This window comes from Phyllobates terribilis, unplaced genomic scaffold (genome assembly GCF_046119375.1).
Source record: "Phyllobates terribilis strain yellow unplaced genomic scaffold, ASM4611937v1 Scaffold_4__5_contigs__length_816908805, whole genome shotgun sequence".
NCBI classification, from domain to species: Eukaryota; Metazoa; Chordata; class Amphibia; order Anura; family Dendrobatidae; genus Phyllobates; species Phyllobates terribilis.
Window position 1 is genome coordinate 207,191,856 of NW_027362764.1, and position 21,616 is coordinate 207,213,471.

At 40.8% G+C, this 21,616-nt stretch overlaps 1 protein-coding gene across 1 annotated transcript in view; it reads left to right on the forward strand.

Moving 5' to 3' along the window:
* Positions 1–21,616, forward strand: part of STT3B (STT3 oligosaccharyltransferase complex catalytic subunit B) — a 125,037-nt gene that overhangs the window by 39,516 nt on the left and 63,905 nt on the right. Inside the window, exons 2-3 of the mRNA XM_073678032.1 lie at positions 11,105–11,213; positions 15,493–15,780. Of these exons, the coding sequence (XP_073534133.1) occupies positions 11,105–11,213; positions 15,493–15,780 (397 nt within the window). The remainder of the gene's footprint in view (positions 1–11,104; positions 11,214–15,492; positions 15,781–21,616) is intronic.

Consider the following 21,616-nt stretch of genomic DNA (forward strand, 5'->3'; position numbering starts at 1 on the left):
TTGGAGTACTCAGGAGAAATTGCACAAAAGTTTTTGGGGTCCATTTTCTCCTCTTACCCTTTTGAAAATAAAAAAATTGGGGCTAAAACATAATTTTTGTGGGAAAAGTTTTTTTTTTATTTTCACGGCTCCATGTTATAAACTTCTGCAAAGCACTTGGGGGTTCATGGTGCTCACCACACATCTAGCTAAGTTCCCTGAGGTGTCTAGTTTCCAAAATGGTGTCACTTGTGGGGGGTTTCCACTGTTTAGGCACATCAGGGGCACATCCGCTAATTATTCAAGCAAATTTTACATTCAAAAAGTCAAATGGCGCTCCTTCCCTTCCGAACCCTGCCGTGCGCCCAAACAGTGGTTTTTCCCCCACATATGGGGTATCTGCGTACTCAGGGGAAATTGCACAACAAATTTTGGGGTCCATTTTTTTTCCTGTTACCCCTGCGAAAATAAAAAAACAATTGGGTCTAAAGTAACATTTTTGTGAAAAAAGTTAAATGTTCATTTTTTTTTTTCTTCCACATTCCAAAAATTCCTGTGACTCACGTGAAGGGTTAATAAAGTTCTTGAATGTGGTTTTGAGCACCTTGAGGAGTGCAGTTTTTAGAATGGTGTCACTTTTGGGTATTTTCTGTCATAAAGACCCCTCAAAGTGACTTCAAATGTGATGTGGTCCCTAAGAAAAAAAATGGTTTTGTAAATTTTGTTGGGAAAATGAGAAATCGCTGGTCAACTTTTAACCCTTATAGCTTCCTAACAAAAAAAAATTTTGGTTCCAAAATTGTGCTGATGTAAAGTAGACATGTGGGAAATGTTATTTATTAACTCTTTTGTGTGACATATCTCTCTGATTTAAGGGCATAAAAATTAAAATTTTGAAAATTGCTAAATTTTCGCCAAATTTCTGTTTTTTTCACAAATAAACGCAAGTGATATTGAAGAAATTTTACCACAATCATGAAGTACAATATGTCACGAAAAAACCATTTCAGAATCAGGGGGATCCGTTGAAGCGTTCCAGAGTAATTACCTCATAAAGTGACAGTGGTCAGAATTGTAAAAATTGGCCTGGTCATTACCGTGCAAACCACCTTGGGTTGTGAAGGGGTTGTCTGGTCTTGCGCTAGAAATCTGCAGCCACACTGACTGCTGACTTGTGAATCCCCACATTGTGCATGCGGTGAGGATTCGCCAGTGCTGTAAGGAGGTGATGTATCCTTCCTGCCACATTGTGATTTAGACGGTTTCCAGCCTCTCGCAATACACTTGCATTGAGCGTGGCCGCTCCCATCTATTTGTAATATGGCTGGGGGTATGACTGCATATTTGTGGTCACATGACCGCACTGGAGAATTCTCAAAGCACGCAGTGCACACAATGTGAGGATTCACAAGCCTGCAGAGACCGTGACTTGCAGAATTGTAGCTTAAGACTGGACAACCCCTTTAAGTATCTTTTATATTTGCTTGTAGTATTGATTTCCTGCAAAGTTTGATGAAATTATAGTGACCATTTCCAACCTATTCTGTGTTTTTGTTTTTTGTCACTATTTGAAATAGTAGTAGTAGTAGTGACTGAATACAGCAGGTAGGACAAAGTATATGTAATGTTCTAAATCATTATACTACCACCAAGCAATGGGGGCAGTGTAGATAGGATGTGACAGGTTCCCTTTAAAGTGAAAATCCTTGAATATGGTGATTATTTGATACATTCATTTTCCTTAGTAGACGATGTAAGCATTTCCCTTGTATAATATTGACTGTTAGTGCGATGTGGAGAGACTATCCCTATTTTGGTGTCCCTACCGTATGAACACATTCAATTTGTCTTGTCTAAAAACTGATATTTTTTAACATGACTGTTTTCTGTCAAGTGAAAAAATATAATGACATAAAATCCGACCCTCACTACATTGGATGTTTACAGTGTTGTTCCTACCCCAGGATAGAACACAGAAAACCCCTCCTGGCCATCAATCTCTTGTGCGTTAAGATATTTGATTCTGGCACGTCACTCGCGATGTCTGCCCCTGCCCATTCCTGCCGAGCCCTGCACTCACTGAAATGAGAAGTCATGACTGATCTGCAGGAATTGGCTGAAAACATCACCAGGCAATGTGGACTCGCCAGCAATTCCCACTCATCCCAATTTGCTTACTTGACAGAGTTATCTGTATCAATTTGAATGAGCGCTGTAAGAGTTTAGTTCTTTGTCCAGGAGCTCAGTGGGGGATTCACTGCCTTGAATTTTATTAAACTGCACTTTAAATAAAAGGGGTTCAGTTCACGTGAATACTGGGTGTCATGATTAAAATGACATCTGTTAAATTTAGCTCATGTTAGGAACGCTCACATAAGTCTTTAGCAGAAAACAATTTCATTATGTCAAGCTTGCATGAATTATGGGGGAGATTTAATATGAAACTAAAGCTGCCTATATCCAAAAGACACATCCAAAGTGGCCAATTTTGACAGTCTGTCAACAATCATTCAAGAAATAGAAGCGAACAATCGCCTGCCGTAAACCATTGTCTGGCAAAAATGTTCTATTAAAGTTGAATTGTTTTGGACCATTTTCAAGTGACACAACATAAGTGGAAGAATGCAACCATATATTTACTAGTCTGCACAATCGGACCATGGTGCATGTATGTAATGTAATGTGTGTGTGTGTATAAAATACTTACTGTATAATTTGTTTTAAAACTATACCTTGATCTGCCATGTTAGCCTCTACTCTTATTTGTAGCACGGCTCTGATGGATGATTGGCCAGAAAGTGGCCAATCAGTCTTTTTGGTATGGCGAGATTGGCTGATTCGCCCAGGAGCACACCTCCTGCCAGCCATCCGATCCCTGATTGCTGTGGGGAGAGGAATCACTCCTGCTTGATTGACAGTTCGGACCAGTACCATTATTGAGTTTCCTGTTCGAGCTGTGCTCTGCCGGTACTGCTATACGAGTCAGTTGTGCCTCTAACTTCGGATGGTCAGGGCTAACAGCGTGTGCCAGTGATCCCACCAGCTTTGTGCAGTGCTTACAAACTGTATAGGGAAGAACTTGTAAGCACTGAGCATGTTTGGCCACCACTGTCTAGCAGCACTAAGAAACAAATGATGATAAATCACATTATAATTATCAGGGAGACAGAGGGAAATTATATTAGTAGATTACAGAAATGCTTGTCTTCACAATCACTTTCCAACAATACCTGTAAAGGAAGACGGAAATTACCCTTTAAGTGCACATGTCAACTGAGCTGGTGTTTTTTGTGTCTCAAGCACTGTAGTGGTTAGAGCGCTTGTGGTGGCTCATTAGAGGGGTCTCTCTGGATACAGGGCACTTCTATCTGACGGCCCCCAGACACATTAGATTATTGTATGCTGATGGTTGAGCGATGATAATACTGAAACATCTGTACACATGTTAATTCATGTTGCTCATCCTGGCCATGGTGACATCAGTCATAGAACATATGATCCTTCTTGGATTGTTCTTCCAGCAAAAGATCATTCATGGGTGAAAGACTGATTTTGTTTGGGGGTGGGGGTTTCCGACAAGATCTTAAACATGACCAACTTAAATTCAAGCAGTGACTCTGTGTTCGGTCGACAAAAATAATTCAGGAAAAGTCTTAAGAATTGTTTCTGTTGAAATTGTTAATTTTCACCGAGTTTAATCTTGTGTATTTTGGCCTTTTAGCCTCAGCCTTCAGCCCAACTCAGCAGGGGGATGGGAGCAGACCAGTTTGTATCTTTAATTCTACTGAATGTAAATCACTATTGAGCCATGTATCAGGGGTAATTTAAAGTAAAAAACAATTAATAACCAGAGCTGTAACCAGTCCTCCAAAGCATTTGTCAGTGATAGTAATGTTAGCAGACTATGTAAGAAGAGCGCCGCGGGTGGTCCAGAGCCCAACTCTCCTGGGATTTCTGAAGAAATGAGAGAAAGTTGTGGTTTTCAGTTTTTCAGCAGATCAAGTTACCTGAGCTTATCTGCCTGACTAGCCAGTGCAACATAATTGCTTCACAAATAGAGCAGAAAAAAATAATTACCTGTGACTGGAAGGACTGATGAGCGGTCTTATCTCCAGAAGACATTCAATAAAGACCGTAAACTCCCTGAAGGCTTTTAGTTTACTCTGGGATAAGTTAACTTGTTTGCACGTTCTTTTTCTGCTTGATTTAAGATTTGGTGTGCTGCATAGTGTGATGGATTAATAGGTCATAACATCGATTGCCTGGTATTCACCGAGAATATCCTCAACTTGTGGGTGCTTGCCGTCTACGTGTGGTCACCAACATTCCCACTTGGTCTCTGTAATGCAGTATCCCCTACATATTACAGGCTGGTAATATCATAGCTGGAGAAATCCCAACTTTTGGATTGTTTCCTATTAATCACTGGTAATGTTAGATGTAATGCTATTACGGAGTATATTCATACAGCCGATCAGTCAGACAAATGTAAATAGTCTGACAGCTGTAAAGTCTCTTTATATAAGCAGGCTGCATGCACGCAATGTCCATGTCCCTAGGGATCCATAGACGCTCCTTATGGAGAGCATGATGCCTGCGTGGTGTACTTTACTAGGATAAAATAACTCCTCTAGGCGTCTGCATTGAAAGATGGCAACATTTCTATATGTATCAATGATCTCAAAACCCTCAGTGCTTCTATGTAATATTGGGGTGCAAAAAGGGCTCCTGGTACTGCTCTGTATTAGAGACAAGATTATGCTGGATTATTGCAATTTTTCCATTACTACGAAGGTAGGAATGGGACTAGAAATGAACTGTCGGTTCTTGAAGTTCGTTTGTAAGGCCGCAGTTATGACTAGGCAATCGCCTCAAGCATCCCCAAAAATGCAGGTCTTGTTGGGCATTACCAATATAGAATCGTAGAATGTTCAAGTTGGAAGGGACCTGCAGGGTTAATGCAGGATTCACTAAACAATCTCAGACAGATGTCTGTCCAGCCTCTGAAGACTTCCATTGAAGGAGAACTCGCCACCTCTCATGGCAGCCTGTTCACTCATTGATCACCCTCAGGATATGTACAGACTATCCGGAGCCGGCTGCGGCCCCGAGGCTGCGGAGAAGCCGCCTCCGCCTTCCGCTCATTATGCAAATGAGCGCCAGCCTCTTTGCATTTTAGGAAAAAAAAAATACTTTTTCCATAGAGATTAGGCCTACGGGGAAAGCCCGCATGCGGACCCGCTGGAGAAATTGACATGCTGCGGTCTGGAAAGATGCGCCTCATGTCAGTTTCCGCGGGTGTGCCACACATGCATAGTGGACATGGGATCTGTATAAATCCCATCCACTATGCTGTAACATCTGGCCGCTGTGGATTGCACGCAGCACACTTGCGCTGCGTCCAACATGCAGTGAGCACTGATCATGTGCACATACCCTAACTGTTACAAGTCTTTTTCTAATATCTAATCTGTATCTTCTCCCTTTCGGTTTCATGCCATAGCTTCTCGTGTTTCCATGTGCAAATGAGAATAAAGCTGATCCCTCTACAATGTGACAGCCCTTGAGAGATTTGTAGACAGCTATTAAGTCTCCTCTAAGCCTTCTTTTTTTCAAGCGAAACATTCCCAGGTCTCTTAACCGTTCCTCATAGGCTATACCGTAGTTTGCAGTCCGCTCACCATCATGATGGCTCTTCTCTGAACTTGCTCCAGTTTTTTTTTTTTTTTTTTTTTAAGTTTTCCAGTTAATGCCAAAACTGGCCCAAGAAAAGGGGCGAGCAGAGACAAGTAGATGGTGATGTAAGTGCCTAACTCGTAAGTGGGTCAAAACTGTTTTGGCAGCACAAGAGGGAACTATTAGCGCAGATTGGTTATTTAGTTTACGCTTAAATTTGTGCAGGCTGCAACCCCAAGTCTCTTGGTTTGCTATTTGTATGATTTTTCTTTTTCTAGGGTGCGGTGGGAGGGGGTCATCTATCACTGGCACAGTCTTGAACAGAAGCCTGTTGGAGTGAGATGTTACAAATTTGAAATCGATTTCCTTTATAATTTCTGCTAGTTTTCTGGTCCTCATTCTGAGTTTTTTAGTGCATTTGGCTCTGCCCCTCATTAGCCCTTACCCACCTTTTTATAAAAGTGAGACTGGTGCAAAACTGAAAAAAAGCCACAAAAATTGATGCTTTTTCTCCCATCAACTGAGCTCCAGTATCCCCTTTTTATGTCGTTATTTTGGATGGACTGTGCCGATTGAAATCCAACTCGGCCAAGCTAAATATCCTCTGTACAAATGTCAGTCACAGTCGTTTCCTTCTGGCAAGTGCACAATCTGCGCGAATTGGTTATCACAATACTAAGATATGTCAGCATTTCTATCTTGGCCAGACTTTTCTCTCCTGCCAACAACTCTTTGTGCGAGATGCCTTCTAGATTCCGTCGATCCATGCACTGCTCCTCCTGTGCCGCTGCTAGATTTTCTACAGGCTTTGACTGATGAAATCTTTTAATGTGCCTGGAATTCTCCATGAATGCTTTCCCTGTAAAGAATCCATCACTTGTACTTAAAACCCTGCCAACAAAACCATTGTCAGATCCTAATGAAAGACCATCGGACTTCTTTACTAAAGCGTGAAGAAAGCAGATGCTGAAGGTCACTTTATCCGCTCATGCAAATACTTGTTCTTACAGGAAGTTCATCATTAACTGGAGCGCATTGGTTAATGGCGTTGAGCTTCTGTCTTTGGTTTACGTGGAAGCTAGATTTGACATGAAGAATTGGATTCACACTCTGGTTATTGTGCTGTCGTCATCAATGGCCTAACTAAGAATGCATGTACCCTGCACGATCTTGGGGAGAGAGTGTTCCTGATGATCATGGCTGCCGATCACCCGACCAGCAAAAATATTTTTAAGCTTGCTTAAAATTGATCTTCAGCAGCATCGTCCTTTGTAAACAGGACATGAGAATCTATTAAAGGGGTTCTCCACGAATAGAAAAAAAATAAGGGAATTATTATAAATTAACTATTTAAATAAATGTAATTAACAGATCACACTCGATTTGTCTAGGGAGGTGATCACAATAGTATTAAATGGCCATTGCTTTTTTTCATTGAGAGAATCCGGTCCTAGAAAGAGCAGGTGCTTTCTGCTGCGCTCCAGCAGAAGTGAAGTGATCTTATGGTCGCCTCAGTGAGATGTTCCCTGTGATAACCAGCAATTTTTTTAAGTGCTCTTTAGTGGTATATGTAAACTAGTAAGAATTATTTTTTTTTCTGTATGCTAATACGATACATGTGGCACATTTGGCGCCCCAACAATACATCACAGAGCATCTCTGTGCCCCAATTGAAGTGGTAGTCCCCTTTTGATCATATATGTGGTCACTCTTCTCTTGGCAAAAAAAGATGCGTTTCCAGGATTAGTGCTGCCTCTGATCCCAGCCATCAGACCAGGAGGTTGGTTGTCTAAGGATATCCAGTCATATTGTGCTGTATATTGCTGAGACCCGTGATGCAGCAGTCAGGTAAAGAAGCAAAGCGGATTTGAGACGTGGTTCTGAAATTATTAGATTTTTATTTTAAGCTGTCTTAGGTAGGTCCCCAATGATCTTCTCAGTGGTGACTCTGAAGAGGTGACTAGTCTGTGTCCTCGCTGTCTACATAGATCAGCAGCACAGGCGAGCGAAGAGGATGCTGCGCTACTGCCAACTGCAGCACCACCAAGAAGTGGTGTTTTTCTGTCCTAATAAGGCATCAGATGTCAATGTTTTACACGTGTTCTGTCTGTGGATTTCACACAATACTTGCCTATTATAGGCTGCGTTCATGTTCACACATTTTTTGTTGACCAATTTTTTTTTACAAAAAAAAAAGCTGCGCTCTAAATTGCCCATTCAAATCATGGGGTTTGTATAAAAAAACAAAACATGGTGGTATACATTGCCATCCATGCATCATCCAAGTGCTGTCCAAGATATTACTTTTTTGCTTGTAGGAGAAACTGTTTTTCCCGCATTAAAAAAAAAAAAAAAAAAAAATTGGCTGCCGCATGGTAAATGGACCAAAATGGATGAGGTGAGAAAAGGACTCTGAATGAGGCTTTACGCGGTCATGTATAGGACGGTGTTCACAAGCACTGCAGCACCTTGCCCGCATTCGTAACAATCGCTCTTCTGACTGGTTCCCCTTTACGGGAAACGTTAAATCTTAAGCAGCTCACCAAATAAAAGATCTTTTCTTCATCTCTGAAAATAAAGATGAAAGTTCTCCAAGATTCTCTCCATTTATTTCATCTGCTACATTTTTTTTTTTCCCAAAAAATATTTTGATACATCGAAAAGTCTGCGGTGATAAGTCAGATATGAGCTTTCTATGTGCCGGTAGCAGTGCAGGGTATATAGGACGCAGGGTATTCTGTTCTATCTTACATATAACTGATTTAATACTTTTTATGGTTCACTAATATTAGGCCGGCTTCCAGTTTTTGGCTTACTGATGAAATGTATTGCTAGCATTTGTGAGGTTGTTTCACAGATGTATGAGTTTAGACTATATACTTGGTATAAAAGAAATGCAAAATAACAGCGACTTTGCCCTGACGGGTCAACTGCAGCAGGCGCCGGATTTTAGAAAATGACCGTATTTGTCAAGCTCTGATGACCGTGCGTTCTGCTATATAAATGAAGCATTTACCATTCAGGCCAAATAATGGTATTCATTCTGCTCCCAAACAAGGTAGAAAATGTATTATCCACTACTCGCGAGGAATACTTATTGGTCCAAGCCCAAAATGGTTCTGCGAAAAACATGGCTCATAATGACTCTATACTCGCTTATTTTATTTTTGCTCCTGGCGTGATGATTAGTTTGAAGTGACTGATTCCCATCGAGGTTGTTATCTATGGCTCAAACATCACTACAGCCTACTAATGTAACAAAGTACAATGAGGTCCACTAATGTGTTTAGAAACCTTGGTTACTGACTACCTACCTAGTGCTAACCTGTTCTGTAGCACTGTACAGAATTGGTCACTATTCACATTAGTGGTGTATCTTTCTAGTTTCCTCTTTGCCCATGGCATGGTGAGTCCAAATTCATTGGAAGCTACCTAATCAGTGAATTTCTTGCAATTTGGAAAGGAGTCTATACAAACATGTGTAGCACATATAAACTGCATGCAGTTATCCATGTTCCCTTTCCACAGCCGCACATGATCCTTTTATGCATAGTAGGACATTTGCTATCGTCCTGGATTTATCATCGTCATGCACTTCTTATCTGGGTGCAGATGTCAGCTGAAGTTTTGAGCAAGTTTGTTTTTGTTTTTTTCTCTTTAGAAAGCCCCAGTTTTTTTTAAATCTTAATATCACCTTGAAGTTTTCTGTCCTGTTTAGCGGTTTGTGACAGCTTGTCGTTTCATGGGCAGTACCTTGGCTGGAGGATAAAGGGGTTGTCAAACGAACACTGTACAGTTTAAGGAATAAATCATAGAACAAAACTAGATTTTACAATTGGATGTGTTAAAAAAAAATGTTCCTGTGCTGAGATAATGTAATAAATGTGTCCCTGTTATATACTGTGTAATGGCTGTGTCTGACCGTGCAGGGATATTGGCTGATCATACCATATCTCCTAGCCAGAAGAGGAAGAAAAAGCAATTATACAGATGACATAGCAGTGACTTGCTGCTGCTGTTTCCTGTGAGGTAAGACATTTCACTGCCTGTTTTATCACAGGAGTGAGTTTCTACTGTATTTACAGTCTACTGAGCTCATCATAAATCAAGTCAGTGAGGAAGGAGCACCAGCTGCCACTGAGCTCATATGTCACCGATTTGATTTATGATGAGCTCAGAGGGCTGAAGATATGGCAGTAACACTTTATCATGTGATAAAATAGGCAGGGAAATGTTTTAACTTGCTTCCTCTCCTGGCCAGGAGATGTGGTATGTGGCAAAATTCCTGCATGGTTAGAAACAGCCTATACACAGCACCTAGCAGGGGCGTATTTTATAAGATTATCTCCGCACAGGAACATTTTTTTATGTTTATTAATTTTTAACACGTTCTGTTGTAAATCTTTTTTTTATTCCATGGTATATTCATTAAAATGTTCTTTGTGTGACTACCACACTAAGAACCTCTGCTCTATTTGTCAGTCAGTTACTTTAGCATTATTTCATTCTGGCCTGCTTGACTTCTTCTCTAGTGCACCCCCAGATGTTACAGTCAAGGAAGTCTCTTGTATCTCTTGCGGTCACTTCATCATGTAGGAATTTATAGAGGAGGTAGACAAGCTGTTTGCGGTGCCTTTTGAGCCTGATGAGCAGACTCACGGCAACCATATATATACGGTAAAATCATAGGCATTTTCTAGTATTTCAATTGATTCTCATCTCCAACGACTATGCATAGACCTGATTATGGAATATGGATGTTGGAGGAAGGTCCATCAAAGTAATTAATACTGATGAGGATAGTTGTAGGCATAAAAGAAATCTGAGTGCCTGATCAATGCGATATAGGGAAAATATATATTCTTGTACCGTGTTGTATCGGTCAATGCAATAAATCCGAATTGTTACAGGCCAATATGTGTAGACTGAAAGTGGCTGTCTTGGTCATGAAACTGTCTATTTTCAGTGGAAATATAACACCTGCTGCATATGTGCAAATGAGGGGTCTTACATTGCAGGCTATTACAGTGGGTGGGAGTTGTATTATGGGAGTGCTTAGACGGAGGAGGTACAGGGGTGACCTACATCTACCGAATGCAGAGTGATCTATACGTAGAGATGCGAGCACAGTTGCTCCATATCCATGCTTGTATGTGACTGGGAGATGAATGGGCTTCAGAATAGCTGACTATGGCTACAACTTCTGCTGTCAAGTGTAAAGCAGCATAGTGGGCCCTGTCCTGAGTAAGTCATTGCATGATTAATGTTAATGTTAATGTTATAAAAGTATTCTTCCCGTTCTACAGAATAAAATGAATACCGCCACTGTGATTTGTCTGCTCACATGCCATAGGATGACATTGATCGTCGTCTTTTTAAGCAGATGTCAAGCTTGTCATTTATGTGAGGAAGGGCTTATTCAGTTTTAACTCGTCTGTGCTTTTTACAGGTTCAACTACAGATCAACACATCATCTAGCGTCCCACGGGTTTTATGAATTTTTAAATTGGTTTGATGAAAGAGCATGGTATCCACTGGGAAGAATAGTGGGTGGCACGGTAAGTGTCTTGACTATATTTGCTCTCTTTGAGAAAATGCTTTATTAGATATATTTTTAGCATTGATTGACTCCTGTAATTTTCTGTAACGCTGTGCCGCTGCACCCTTACATAGTGAAAACCGCTTATCTGGGTTAAAGCTGCATTTTGATCGACATTAGCAGTAGTCAGCTAATGTAAAATCTCACATCTGTTAGATATATTTATTAGCTTTTTTGCTGTTTTAAAATGGTTTTAAAATGGTTATCATATCACAATCAATCCACAGCTAAGTGCTGTACTTGGCCTTGTTGGTCAGACCCAGGGGACGTAGTACTTGTAATATATATAAATGATATGAGAACAGCACGGTATGTCAGAGGTTAGTAGGGCTGAGCAAATCTCCTGAAATTCCATTTTTGGGCAGGTAGGTTTAAATCCAGAAGAAGTTTTGATTTTTCAATTGAATTTGTCAGAAAGGGGTTAAAAAAATAAATAAAAACTATATTGCCTCTTCATGGGCATTCAAATACCTGACCCTCTGCTTCCTGCCCAGTCCTATTGGCTCCTCTTCCTTTGCTCTCGGGGCATCATTGCTGGCCGGGCCCCTTGTAGTAACGGGGGGTGCAATGCTTAATGTGCCTTATGCTACAAGGCTGGGGCCTAGTTGGTGGTGGCGTTCGCCAGGAGACCAGACGGGAATAAAACAAGAGGATCCGATAAGAGAACTGGATGGGACACGACTTAGTGGGACAGGTATGTGGAGGGAGCGGCGAGTATAAGATCACTGCATCAGGCACTGCACTATGTTGGCGCTAGACAAACAATTATAACAAATGATCTTTCTCTACAGTCATTGCAACAAAAGAACAAAGTGTTTTTTGTTTTTTTTACTTTTGCTCTAAAAAGAACACATTTTTTTTTTGTTGCCGATTTCAAAGACTCATATCTATTTTTCAGTCGACTAAACTTTTTTGTTTTTTTTTGCAAGATGACTTTTGTCTTTCTTTATTGTGTTCTTTTGGGAGGTGAAGTAAACAAAGAAAATTGTAATTTTGTCATTGGATTTTTGACATGTTCACCAGGGGATTAGATGTAATTTTTGTGTTCTAGATATAGTGATACCACTAGCAATAACCAGAACTGGCTCCCATGTCTCTCGTTTCAATGCGGTTTCATTTGCCACTATATTAAGTCTGTGGCTGCTGCTGCTGCATACATACAGTGGATAGCTGATCAGTTTGGACTTTGAGAATACCCCTTTAATTAAATTTTAATTTGCTACAAGAAATGTGAACTAAATTAAAATGACAAATTTATAGAAAGTTTTCTCATGTTAAAAATGTAATCTGCAGATTTGTCCTGAATTATGAAACATTGTGCCACAATAAAGAAATTTCACCAAATATAGAGGAGAGGACAATAATCACATCTCCTAGTCCATGCACAGAAGAAGTGGGCTAAGTTGCCTCCAGACACCAATTCTCTCTAGAGGGACAAAAGTTCTGGAAGGTTAAAATCTAACATGTCCCAAATTTGGGACACATGGGCCTGATTCATTACAGCTTTGACAAGTCGAGGCCATTCCTCTAAGCTCAGACAAAGTGGGCAGTGCTATGGAGAGGGTATTCGCTATGCCACAAATCTTACTACAGCAGGGACTGGAGTAAGATTTGTGGTGAGGTGCATTCTACTCCTCATACACTCCTGATTGATTAAAAGGCTCACACTCATCACTCCCGCTCAGCGAGACTAGCTTGAAGATTGCCACTCTTCATTAATTGGGGCCATGGACTAGGTTATTGGGCTATGTGTACGGTAACCCCCAAAACGGTCATATATGAAAATGTGGTTATCATGTGTAAACTTCTGACCCTTGGGAAAATGAAATGACTTTACTGTGTCCCACCACGAGTCCTGAGCAGCCACAGAGATGGTGATTTAGTCTCTCAATAACAACTGAAGTATTTGTACAAGATCATCACATTTCTCCTTTGCGCAGGATTAACGTGCTTTTTTTTTTTTTCCTTTCAGATTATTTTTTTTTGATGAATGGATTAATTAAAAAGAAAAAGTTAGGATTGTATTTATTATTATTATTTATTATTATAGCGCCATTTATTCCATGGCACTTTACATGTGAAGAAGGGGTATACATACAAGAACAATTTTCTAAGTTGTGCAGTGTTTTTAATTGGGATGTTTAAAACAAACCCCATTCCCTTTGTCGGAAGGAGAATATTTTGCATGTTAACCTGAGCATTTTGCTGAAATTACAATGGTGGTAACATCGGATGATTAGTAAAATGTCGCATGTAGTAATCTGACAGTGTAAATTATAAATGGGATACAAGGTTAGATCTCTCCAGCTTTCCTAATTGGCTTTGGTGTCGTTAAACGTTCTCTTCCACTTTGTACATTTTGGCCTTCTGCTTTCGCAGTAAATTGTTTGCGTTAACTTTTATTCTACCTGTTTCATACAATCCTATCCCTGTAATAAATATGAGAACAGTCTGTTTCCTTCATCCATGACATATTAATGGCATACGGAAAGATGCCGGAACGAGGAACATGGGAATTGGATAAATATAAAGCCCAATGTATAGGCTTTCCAATCAGTATCCACTGGATAGCTAATAAATGGTGGATCAGTGGTGGCTCAATCGTGGACTGGAAGGGAGGACCCTTTTACCCATTCCCTCAGTCTTAAGACTGGCTAGAAGCCGTTTTTAATGACTGGAAACAGCTGAACACGTCATTTTATGGTGGTTCTCTGCTATTTCTGCACATATCCAAACCCACAACTTCTTTCATACTTTTTCTAACCACAGTCCTGCATGAGTCCGGACTCATTCGTTTGGTTTCTTGTACCTCCACCGACCTAGAATTTTCAACTTATTCAGTGTATGAATAACAACTGCATCTGAGGGAAACCCCTTTTAAAAGATTAAGAAAAAAGTCTGCCACCCTTCTTCCCCTTTTTCCCACCCTTCCCGCCAGACCACTTTGTCTCTTATCTATGTGCTGTATCTGGTATTGCAGCTCAGAAACATTCACTTGAATAAAGTATAGCTGTAGTGTCCGGTGGTATGAAGACACAGGGAAAATTGGCCCATGTATTTCAAGAACTGGATATATTCTGCTGTTGAAGCAATTCTTTAGTTTAAATTGTCTCTTCAGAGAGGAAGAGGAGGAGAACTCTAGTGCCACCTACTGGAAGTAGCAATCCTAAAAGTCAATAGTGACCCCTTAACAAGCCTGATCACATGACTTTGGATATAAGCCTGAACCAGAAACTCAATTTGCAGACACTGTGTTTCAGGGTACTGCCCCTCGTCAGTGCAAAGTGTGAGATCTGGTTTGGCTGGGTGAGAGGCGTCAGACCGTATCTAAGGGGTAACATTTCTCCCTGCAGAAAGCTACATGTTAAGCATGTCACGGTGAGGAGACTTTTAAAGCTGCAATGCTCCTCTGGGAATTATGCAAATTGTCTCTTCAGAGAGGAAGAGGAGGAGAACTGTAGTGCCACCTACAGGAAGTAGCAATCCTAAAAGTCAATAGTGAGCCTTATCACTTGACTTAGGATATAAGCCAGAACCAGAAACTCAATTTGCAATTTTCCTTAGTTTATAAACTTATGGACACAGGGTTTTCCACGCCCCACCGGACAAGTCCGGAGATATTTGCATATTGCAAATGAAGAGTAAATCTTGATTTAGAAAGTATATAAAGGTCATAAAGCCACAAGGCGGAGGTTTCTACAATGAACAAATGCCATGGAGCAGAGACATGGTGGCGGTTTACCGGGGCGAGTGCAGCTGGCGGGTTCCTATAAATAAAACATAAACTTGTTTGTTTCTTGCAGAACTCTGTAAGGACCAATTCTGCGGCTCCTCGCGGGTCTTGTTGACCTACATGATTTCAGTTTTATGATCTAAAGAAGCTGCTGAAATGAAACTAATATAATATTTGACGACCCACTTCCCCCTAGACACCCCTCTCTCTAATCCCCAGAAATCAGTTCCTATCATTTTGGGATCAGGTCTCTGTCTAGTAACTGTAACATTACATGAATGTAATGCATGGCCGCCCCGGTCCACCCTGCCTCCAGCTCATAGAAGGCCCATATTATCTGTGTGATCTGATCTTATGTATTTTGTTTTGTAAGTTTTTGTTTTTAACATTATAACCAGGATGTCTAAAAAAAAAAAAGAAAAAAAAAATGGTAACATTACTATATGTAGCCCATCAGGAAATAATCCATGTACCCATTTTAACAGCCAATGTTTTCCTTCCGCAGGTGTACCCCGGGCTGATGGTGACAGCCGGACTTATCCATTGGGTTCTAAACATGCTGAACATCACCGTACACATAAGAGATGTGTGCGTGTTCCTAGCACCCGTTTTCAGCGGCCTTACATCCATTTCCACCTTTTTGCTCACTCGAGAACTGTGGAACCAGGGAGCAGGACTGCTAGCTGCCTGCTTCATTGCTATAGTGCCAGGCTACATATCCCGATCAGTGGCTGGATCCTTTGACAATGAAGGCATTGCTATTTTTGCACTGCAGTTTACATATTATTTGTGGGTAAGTAATTGGATTTTCCTCTTCCCTGTAGCCTTTCTCCACGCTTTGGCACAGAAACAATAACTACCTTTATGAACTGCATAAATTGTCTGAACAGTCATCTGCATTTTCCTCACACGCCACTGGCTTTTCAACATGTCCCATCACAATTTTAAGGAATGAATAGAAATGCTGCCGTTTTCCAGTGAGATTCTATGTAGGCCTCTTTACTGTTTTGCAACACTTTTTCTCGTCAGCTGAAATCTGCTTCCTCTCTCTGCTCGTGTGCCCCCCCTCGTGTTTGTGGCTTGTTACACGGTAGTTTCGTTCATGCTTTCCCTATGCAGATTATTCTTGCACCGTTACATTTATGACCCAGACTTCACTGTTTAGTAGGCTCTGGGTGACACGTACTGGATCATTAGTGAAGGTGTCGGCAGTTTATTGTTGGCTGTAACTACCGATCTCATGTAAATGTTTATTGACTCGCTTAGCACGGTTTTAATATTTTTATTGTCTATTAACTACTCGCTTGTGTAATAAAGATTCAGGGACTATTGTATGAACGCTTAGAACAGGGCTTCAAATGATGGGCTAATGGTTACAAGACATCATGTGATTTTAGATGTAGAAGACAAAGTACTATTGTATGCCTGGGGCCTTTTATCATAACATGGAGGTTAAGAGCTTCAAGGAGTCCTACAAGCTTAAAAAACAAACCTAAAACTCTTACGTTTTAAAGGGATCATCTCAAGTTCGCTCTTGAGAAGCTCAGAGCTCTGCAGTCTCCTTACTGCCTAGTTTCTGGCAGGGCGGGCTCTCCTCCTTGAGTGAAGGTTCAGGTGGGCAGAGCTGTAGTATTAGTAGAACTATAAAGCTCTGCTATAACACAATTGGCCCTCAATGGTTTGTCCTGGAGTGGACACTGCTAACACTGTATTTTCACATAGAAATAACAGGCATTTTAATGTGTGGACAGTGAGAGTCATAATTAGGAGAACTAGTCTGAAAGCTGTGGGGCTGGTGGATTTTGCAGGATTTATGACAGCAGCTTGTCAGAAGCTGGGAGGGAGGTGAGCAGATGCTCTATAGAAATCAGAAGCCTGGAGAGAGGTGGCTGGCATATTGGGAGTTAACGTCTCTCTTGGAATGTAACTACTGTGCATTCTTGGTCTGGGCAGTCACTAGTGGCCAAGCTCAATCTAAACCAGCTTTACACTATGAAAGACAAATGTTCTCATTGCAAGAGAATGACAGCAGAAAGAAAAATCAAGTCAATTGAAAACTTGCTTATGTTCATGCTGACGAAGGCAATTTAATAACTTAAGAATACCCTTAGATACTTTTGGGGAAATTGGTGCGCAGTTTCTTTTCCCCTTAATATTTTTGCTTTGTTCACGCCTTTTTGTACTTTTCTTATGCAGGGCATGGCTTCTGTGCATTTTGCATTTGTTGATATTCTGAACAATACAATTCCCCAATTTCTTTAGCTTTTACTGTATTTTTAATGTGCATGTGCCCCAAAGACCATCCCTCTCCCCATGTATGATTTACCTTAGCAGTGAGATTCAGTTTTTGCTCGCTGAGTATGTGTTGGGTATGTGGACACAACGTCTTTTAGACGCCGATGTTCCTGCCGAGTTATCCAAAATAAAAGACTCTTCCGGAAAATGTCAGCGGTGTTTTTCCTGATACATCTCTTGCGACAGTTTTGCTGCTCTTTTCTACATTCTGTAAGCCTCCAGAAGAATGAACTGGTCACTTCTCTTAGCCACTTTACGCCTTTTGAAGCCTTAAGCAGTTAAAAAGTGAGAAAAGACTGAACATATGCACATCAAGTCATTTTGACATGGTTGTTCATTATGTTCACTATCTGTAACTGTTTTTTAGCGCTTTTTAAGATGGGTTCCAAGCGCAACCCACCTGTAAAAGACTGGCCACACGAGCCTTAAAAGGTATGTTCACACAAGCATTGAAACCTAATCCTCCTCTGTTTACCAGCGCTGTGGAGTCGGTAAGCCAAAGCTCCAACTCCTCAATTTCCATTACACCGACTCTACGACTCCCGACTCCCTCATACATGGCTCATGTTTAAGTGATAAATTTACTGTAGCACAGATTCATCTCAGCTAAAAGTCTAGACCCTTAGGGTATGTGCACACAATGCAGAAATGCTCAGGATTTTTTCCTGAGCGTTTCTGCATCTCTCTGGCAGGAAAAAACGCATGCGGATTGTACATGCGGTTTCCTGCCAGGGACATGCGGAAATTAAGTGGTCTTCACTTTCATTTCCGCATGCGGGTTGACGAGCGCTTCCCAAGCGATTTTAGCATCACTTGGAAAGTGCTTGTCAACTTCACACTATATAAATCCATGCAAACAGCATGGATTTATATAGTGTGTGAATGTCAAAAAATAAAAAATAAATCTATACTTTACCCTCTGATGGCCCCCGGTGTCCTGCTTCATCGGTCCCGGCTGCCGGCAGTGAAGACTGTAGGACCTTCCGACGTCAGCGTCACGTGACCCGTCACATGACTCTGACGTCAGCGAAGGTCCTTCATTCAGCCGCGAAGTGCCCGGGAAGCCGGCAGGACGCAGCGCGGGCCGTCAGAAGGTGAGAATATATATATTTTTTATTTTATTCTTTTTTTTTTGAATGGTACCTGGGTCTGGATGAGAGTCCTCTCATCCACACCCGGGTACCATCCGCACATTAGACCGCATGAAAAGCGCATCAACATATACAGTGATGAGGATTCCATGCGGTCTAATGCAAGTCAATGGCGGCAAAAGAGCAGCGTTTCCGCAAAATTAATTGACATGCTGCGGATTTTTGACCGCAGCGTTTACGCTGCGGAAAAATCCGCATCATGGGCACAGCACATGCGGATTTCAATTGGGGAACATTGCTGCCCTTCTACCATGCGTTTTTCATGCTTTTCCGCGGCGTTTACGCAACTGCAAAAACGCCGCGGAAACGCATGAAAAACGCATCGTGTGAACTCAGCCTTAGATCAGGAATAGGACAGACATTTATAGGACATTTCATAACTTTCCCAAATTCTTATGAAAAAATATTCCCCAGAAACTGCATTGTAATACTGTACCCAATTTATTATATATTTTAGGAGTCGGTCCATTTTATACCGACTCAGACTCCACAGCCCTGCTGTGTACACAGTTTCTTTATTCTTAACCTGTTACCAATTTTTGTGATCTAAAAGTATCAACAAGAAGGAACGCATTCACATGGCCACTTCAGGTCTAAGAGGAAAACATTGAGTCACTTAAAGCAACCCACATACTAAAAATTTCCTGTCATCATGGGAAAGATTAATAAATATATCTAGTACCCCCATTTTCATTCATTATGCCACTAAATGCTTGTCTCAAAATATTGTATATAACACAAAACAGCATCATTATTAACCTTAGCTTGCCATGCTAAAAAACAAGCCCTTCTACAGGAATATCGACGGAAAAGTTCAGGTTTCTTAATCCGCAACACTAACACATTTATTTTAAGCAGTTGAAGAATAATAATTAATAATTTTTATATTTATAGCGCCAACATATTCCCCAGCACTTTACAATTGTAGGGGGACTTGTACAGACAAAAAAGACATTACAGAATAACACACAACTTGGGTATCAAAAGGAGTGATGGCCCTGCTTACAATCTGATATAAAAACTAATGCAATCCTACTGACCTGAAGAATCATTAGTAAGTCATTTTTATCAAATAATGAATATTGTAAGAAACAAAACCAAGTGTCTAAACTGAAAGAAAGACAGCGCCGCTGATCAGCTTCAGTCTTGACATTCCTTATAATAGTCTTTAAAAGTAGTGGACATCTCCTTTAAAGGGAACCTGTCACGTTCTAGTTGCTATGTGCACTCCCCCCACTGCTTTGTTAGTGATGCAATGTGCATCACTAACATGCTTTTTTCATTTAAAATCGGTGTTAGTATAATGATGTTATAACATTATATGTACTTTGTCCTACCTGCTCGTATTCAGTCACAGGGGTGTGATTCTCTCATTCACTCACTGCTGGCGCCTCCCATGTATTTGAATACTGCTCCCAGCAGGGTTGTGTCTAGATCGGAGGTGTTTGTCCACAAGTCTCCGCCAGTGACGGAGCAGAATCATCAGAATGTACAGCACAAAAGTGGTGTAAATTAGTACAGCAGTATATATATTATATTACCAGCAGTGTTCTCCAATGACCTTAGACATGCCTGTAATAATTTGTCACTTCTGTGTTGTACATTATGGTGACTGTCGGGGGCGCTCTTTTAAGCCTCTCCCCGCGGAGCTCCACCCACTCCACAATTTCGATGCTGCGGACAGGACTGTGGACAAATGGGGAAGAGTCACATTCTGGCAAAACTGAACAATCAGTGATTAGGGGAATTTTTTATATTACATAAAGCGAAAATAAAAATGTAAGTTTCATTAATCATGAAAAAAAGAATTTTGCCCAAATCCATAAAATATAGAACAGTGTAAAAATACATAAATTATATAACAGTGTGAAAAAATCATTTTTGACTTGTGATGTTTGCTCCATTAAAAACATGAGCAATTGCCCAAAAAGCATAAGAAAAACATTAAAAAGCCAGAAGAGGCGACTAGACATCAGCGAGTATGAGAATCCTCCGATCTAGTGGTGTCAGTGCTGAATGGTCTACATTGGAGGGGATTACGGAGACCCTCACTCCAGCAACTCCAATCTAGTCTCCTCAGCAGTGAAGCGTTTAGATCGGAGGCTAAAGTGAGGAGCGCAAAAGATCACCTCCGATCTAGACGCAACCCTGCCGGGAGCAGTATTCAAATACATGGGCAGCAACTGAATGAGAGAATCACACCCCTATGACTGAATACAGCAGGTAGGACAAAGTATATATAAAGTTATAAAATCATTATACCAACGATTTTAATGAAAAAAGCTTATTAGTGATGCACATTGCATCACTAACAAAGCAATGGGGGCAGTGTAGAAAGTACCTAGGACGTGACCGGTTCCCTTTAAATAAGCGGACAATTAAGGCTGCATTCACGCTTCCGTTTTTACATGCAGTAAGAACGGGCCGCTTATGTTTCGTTACTGATATTTCACCTTTTTTTTCCCCTCATCTCTTTGTAACAGTCACAATTATCACTTATGAAACCATTGATTTTACTGCCTTTAAAGCACATATAGACTAGACTGCGTCAGTTAAACACTGCTGGTCTGCTATATAGAAGCTGCTTGCCTAATAGCCTGTACAGACAGCCCCACCAGAATTCTATCCATCATAGAGCTATTGTTAACCTGATCATTTTAGGAGCATAGAATATCATTGTTGGCATCCGATGCTTACACAGAAGGATGTGCACCCAAGAGCGATTATTTTATTGCCAGCATGAACTTTCCAAGTACTTGATGAACAAGTGTTTTAGCTTGATGATTGCTAGCATGTTGACACAATCGGGTATGGCAATATTTTTTCGGTTGGGGACTAGAGTTTGACTTTTAGGTGAATGTATATATACTTTTTTTTTCTTAAGGTTAGTTTAGTTAGCTTTTTTAAAGGGTCATTTTCTTTCTCATAAATGGGTATTGTCTGATCATGCTTGTAATTCCAAGCAATTTTACTTATTACTGCTTATTTAACATTTCATCCGTTCTGGCGCGCAACCTTTTCTTTACAACTCGTTGCCTTGGAGACCGATCACCGCTGCTAGACAGCAGAACACGCTCTTTTCTATTGTGCTTCCACACACTGTTTTGAAACTGTCCAGGATCGCTAAACACCAGCGGTGGTCAGTCTCCTAGGCAACAAGCTGTAGAGAATAGTTTACAATTT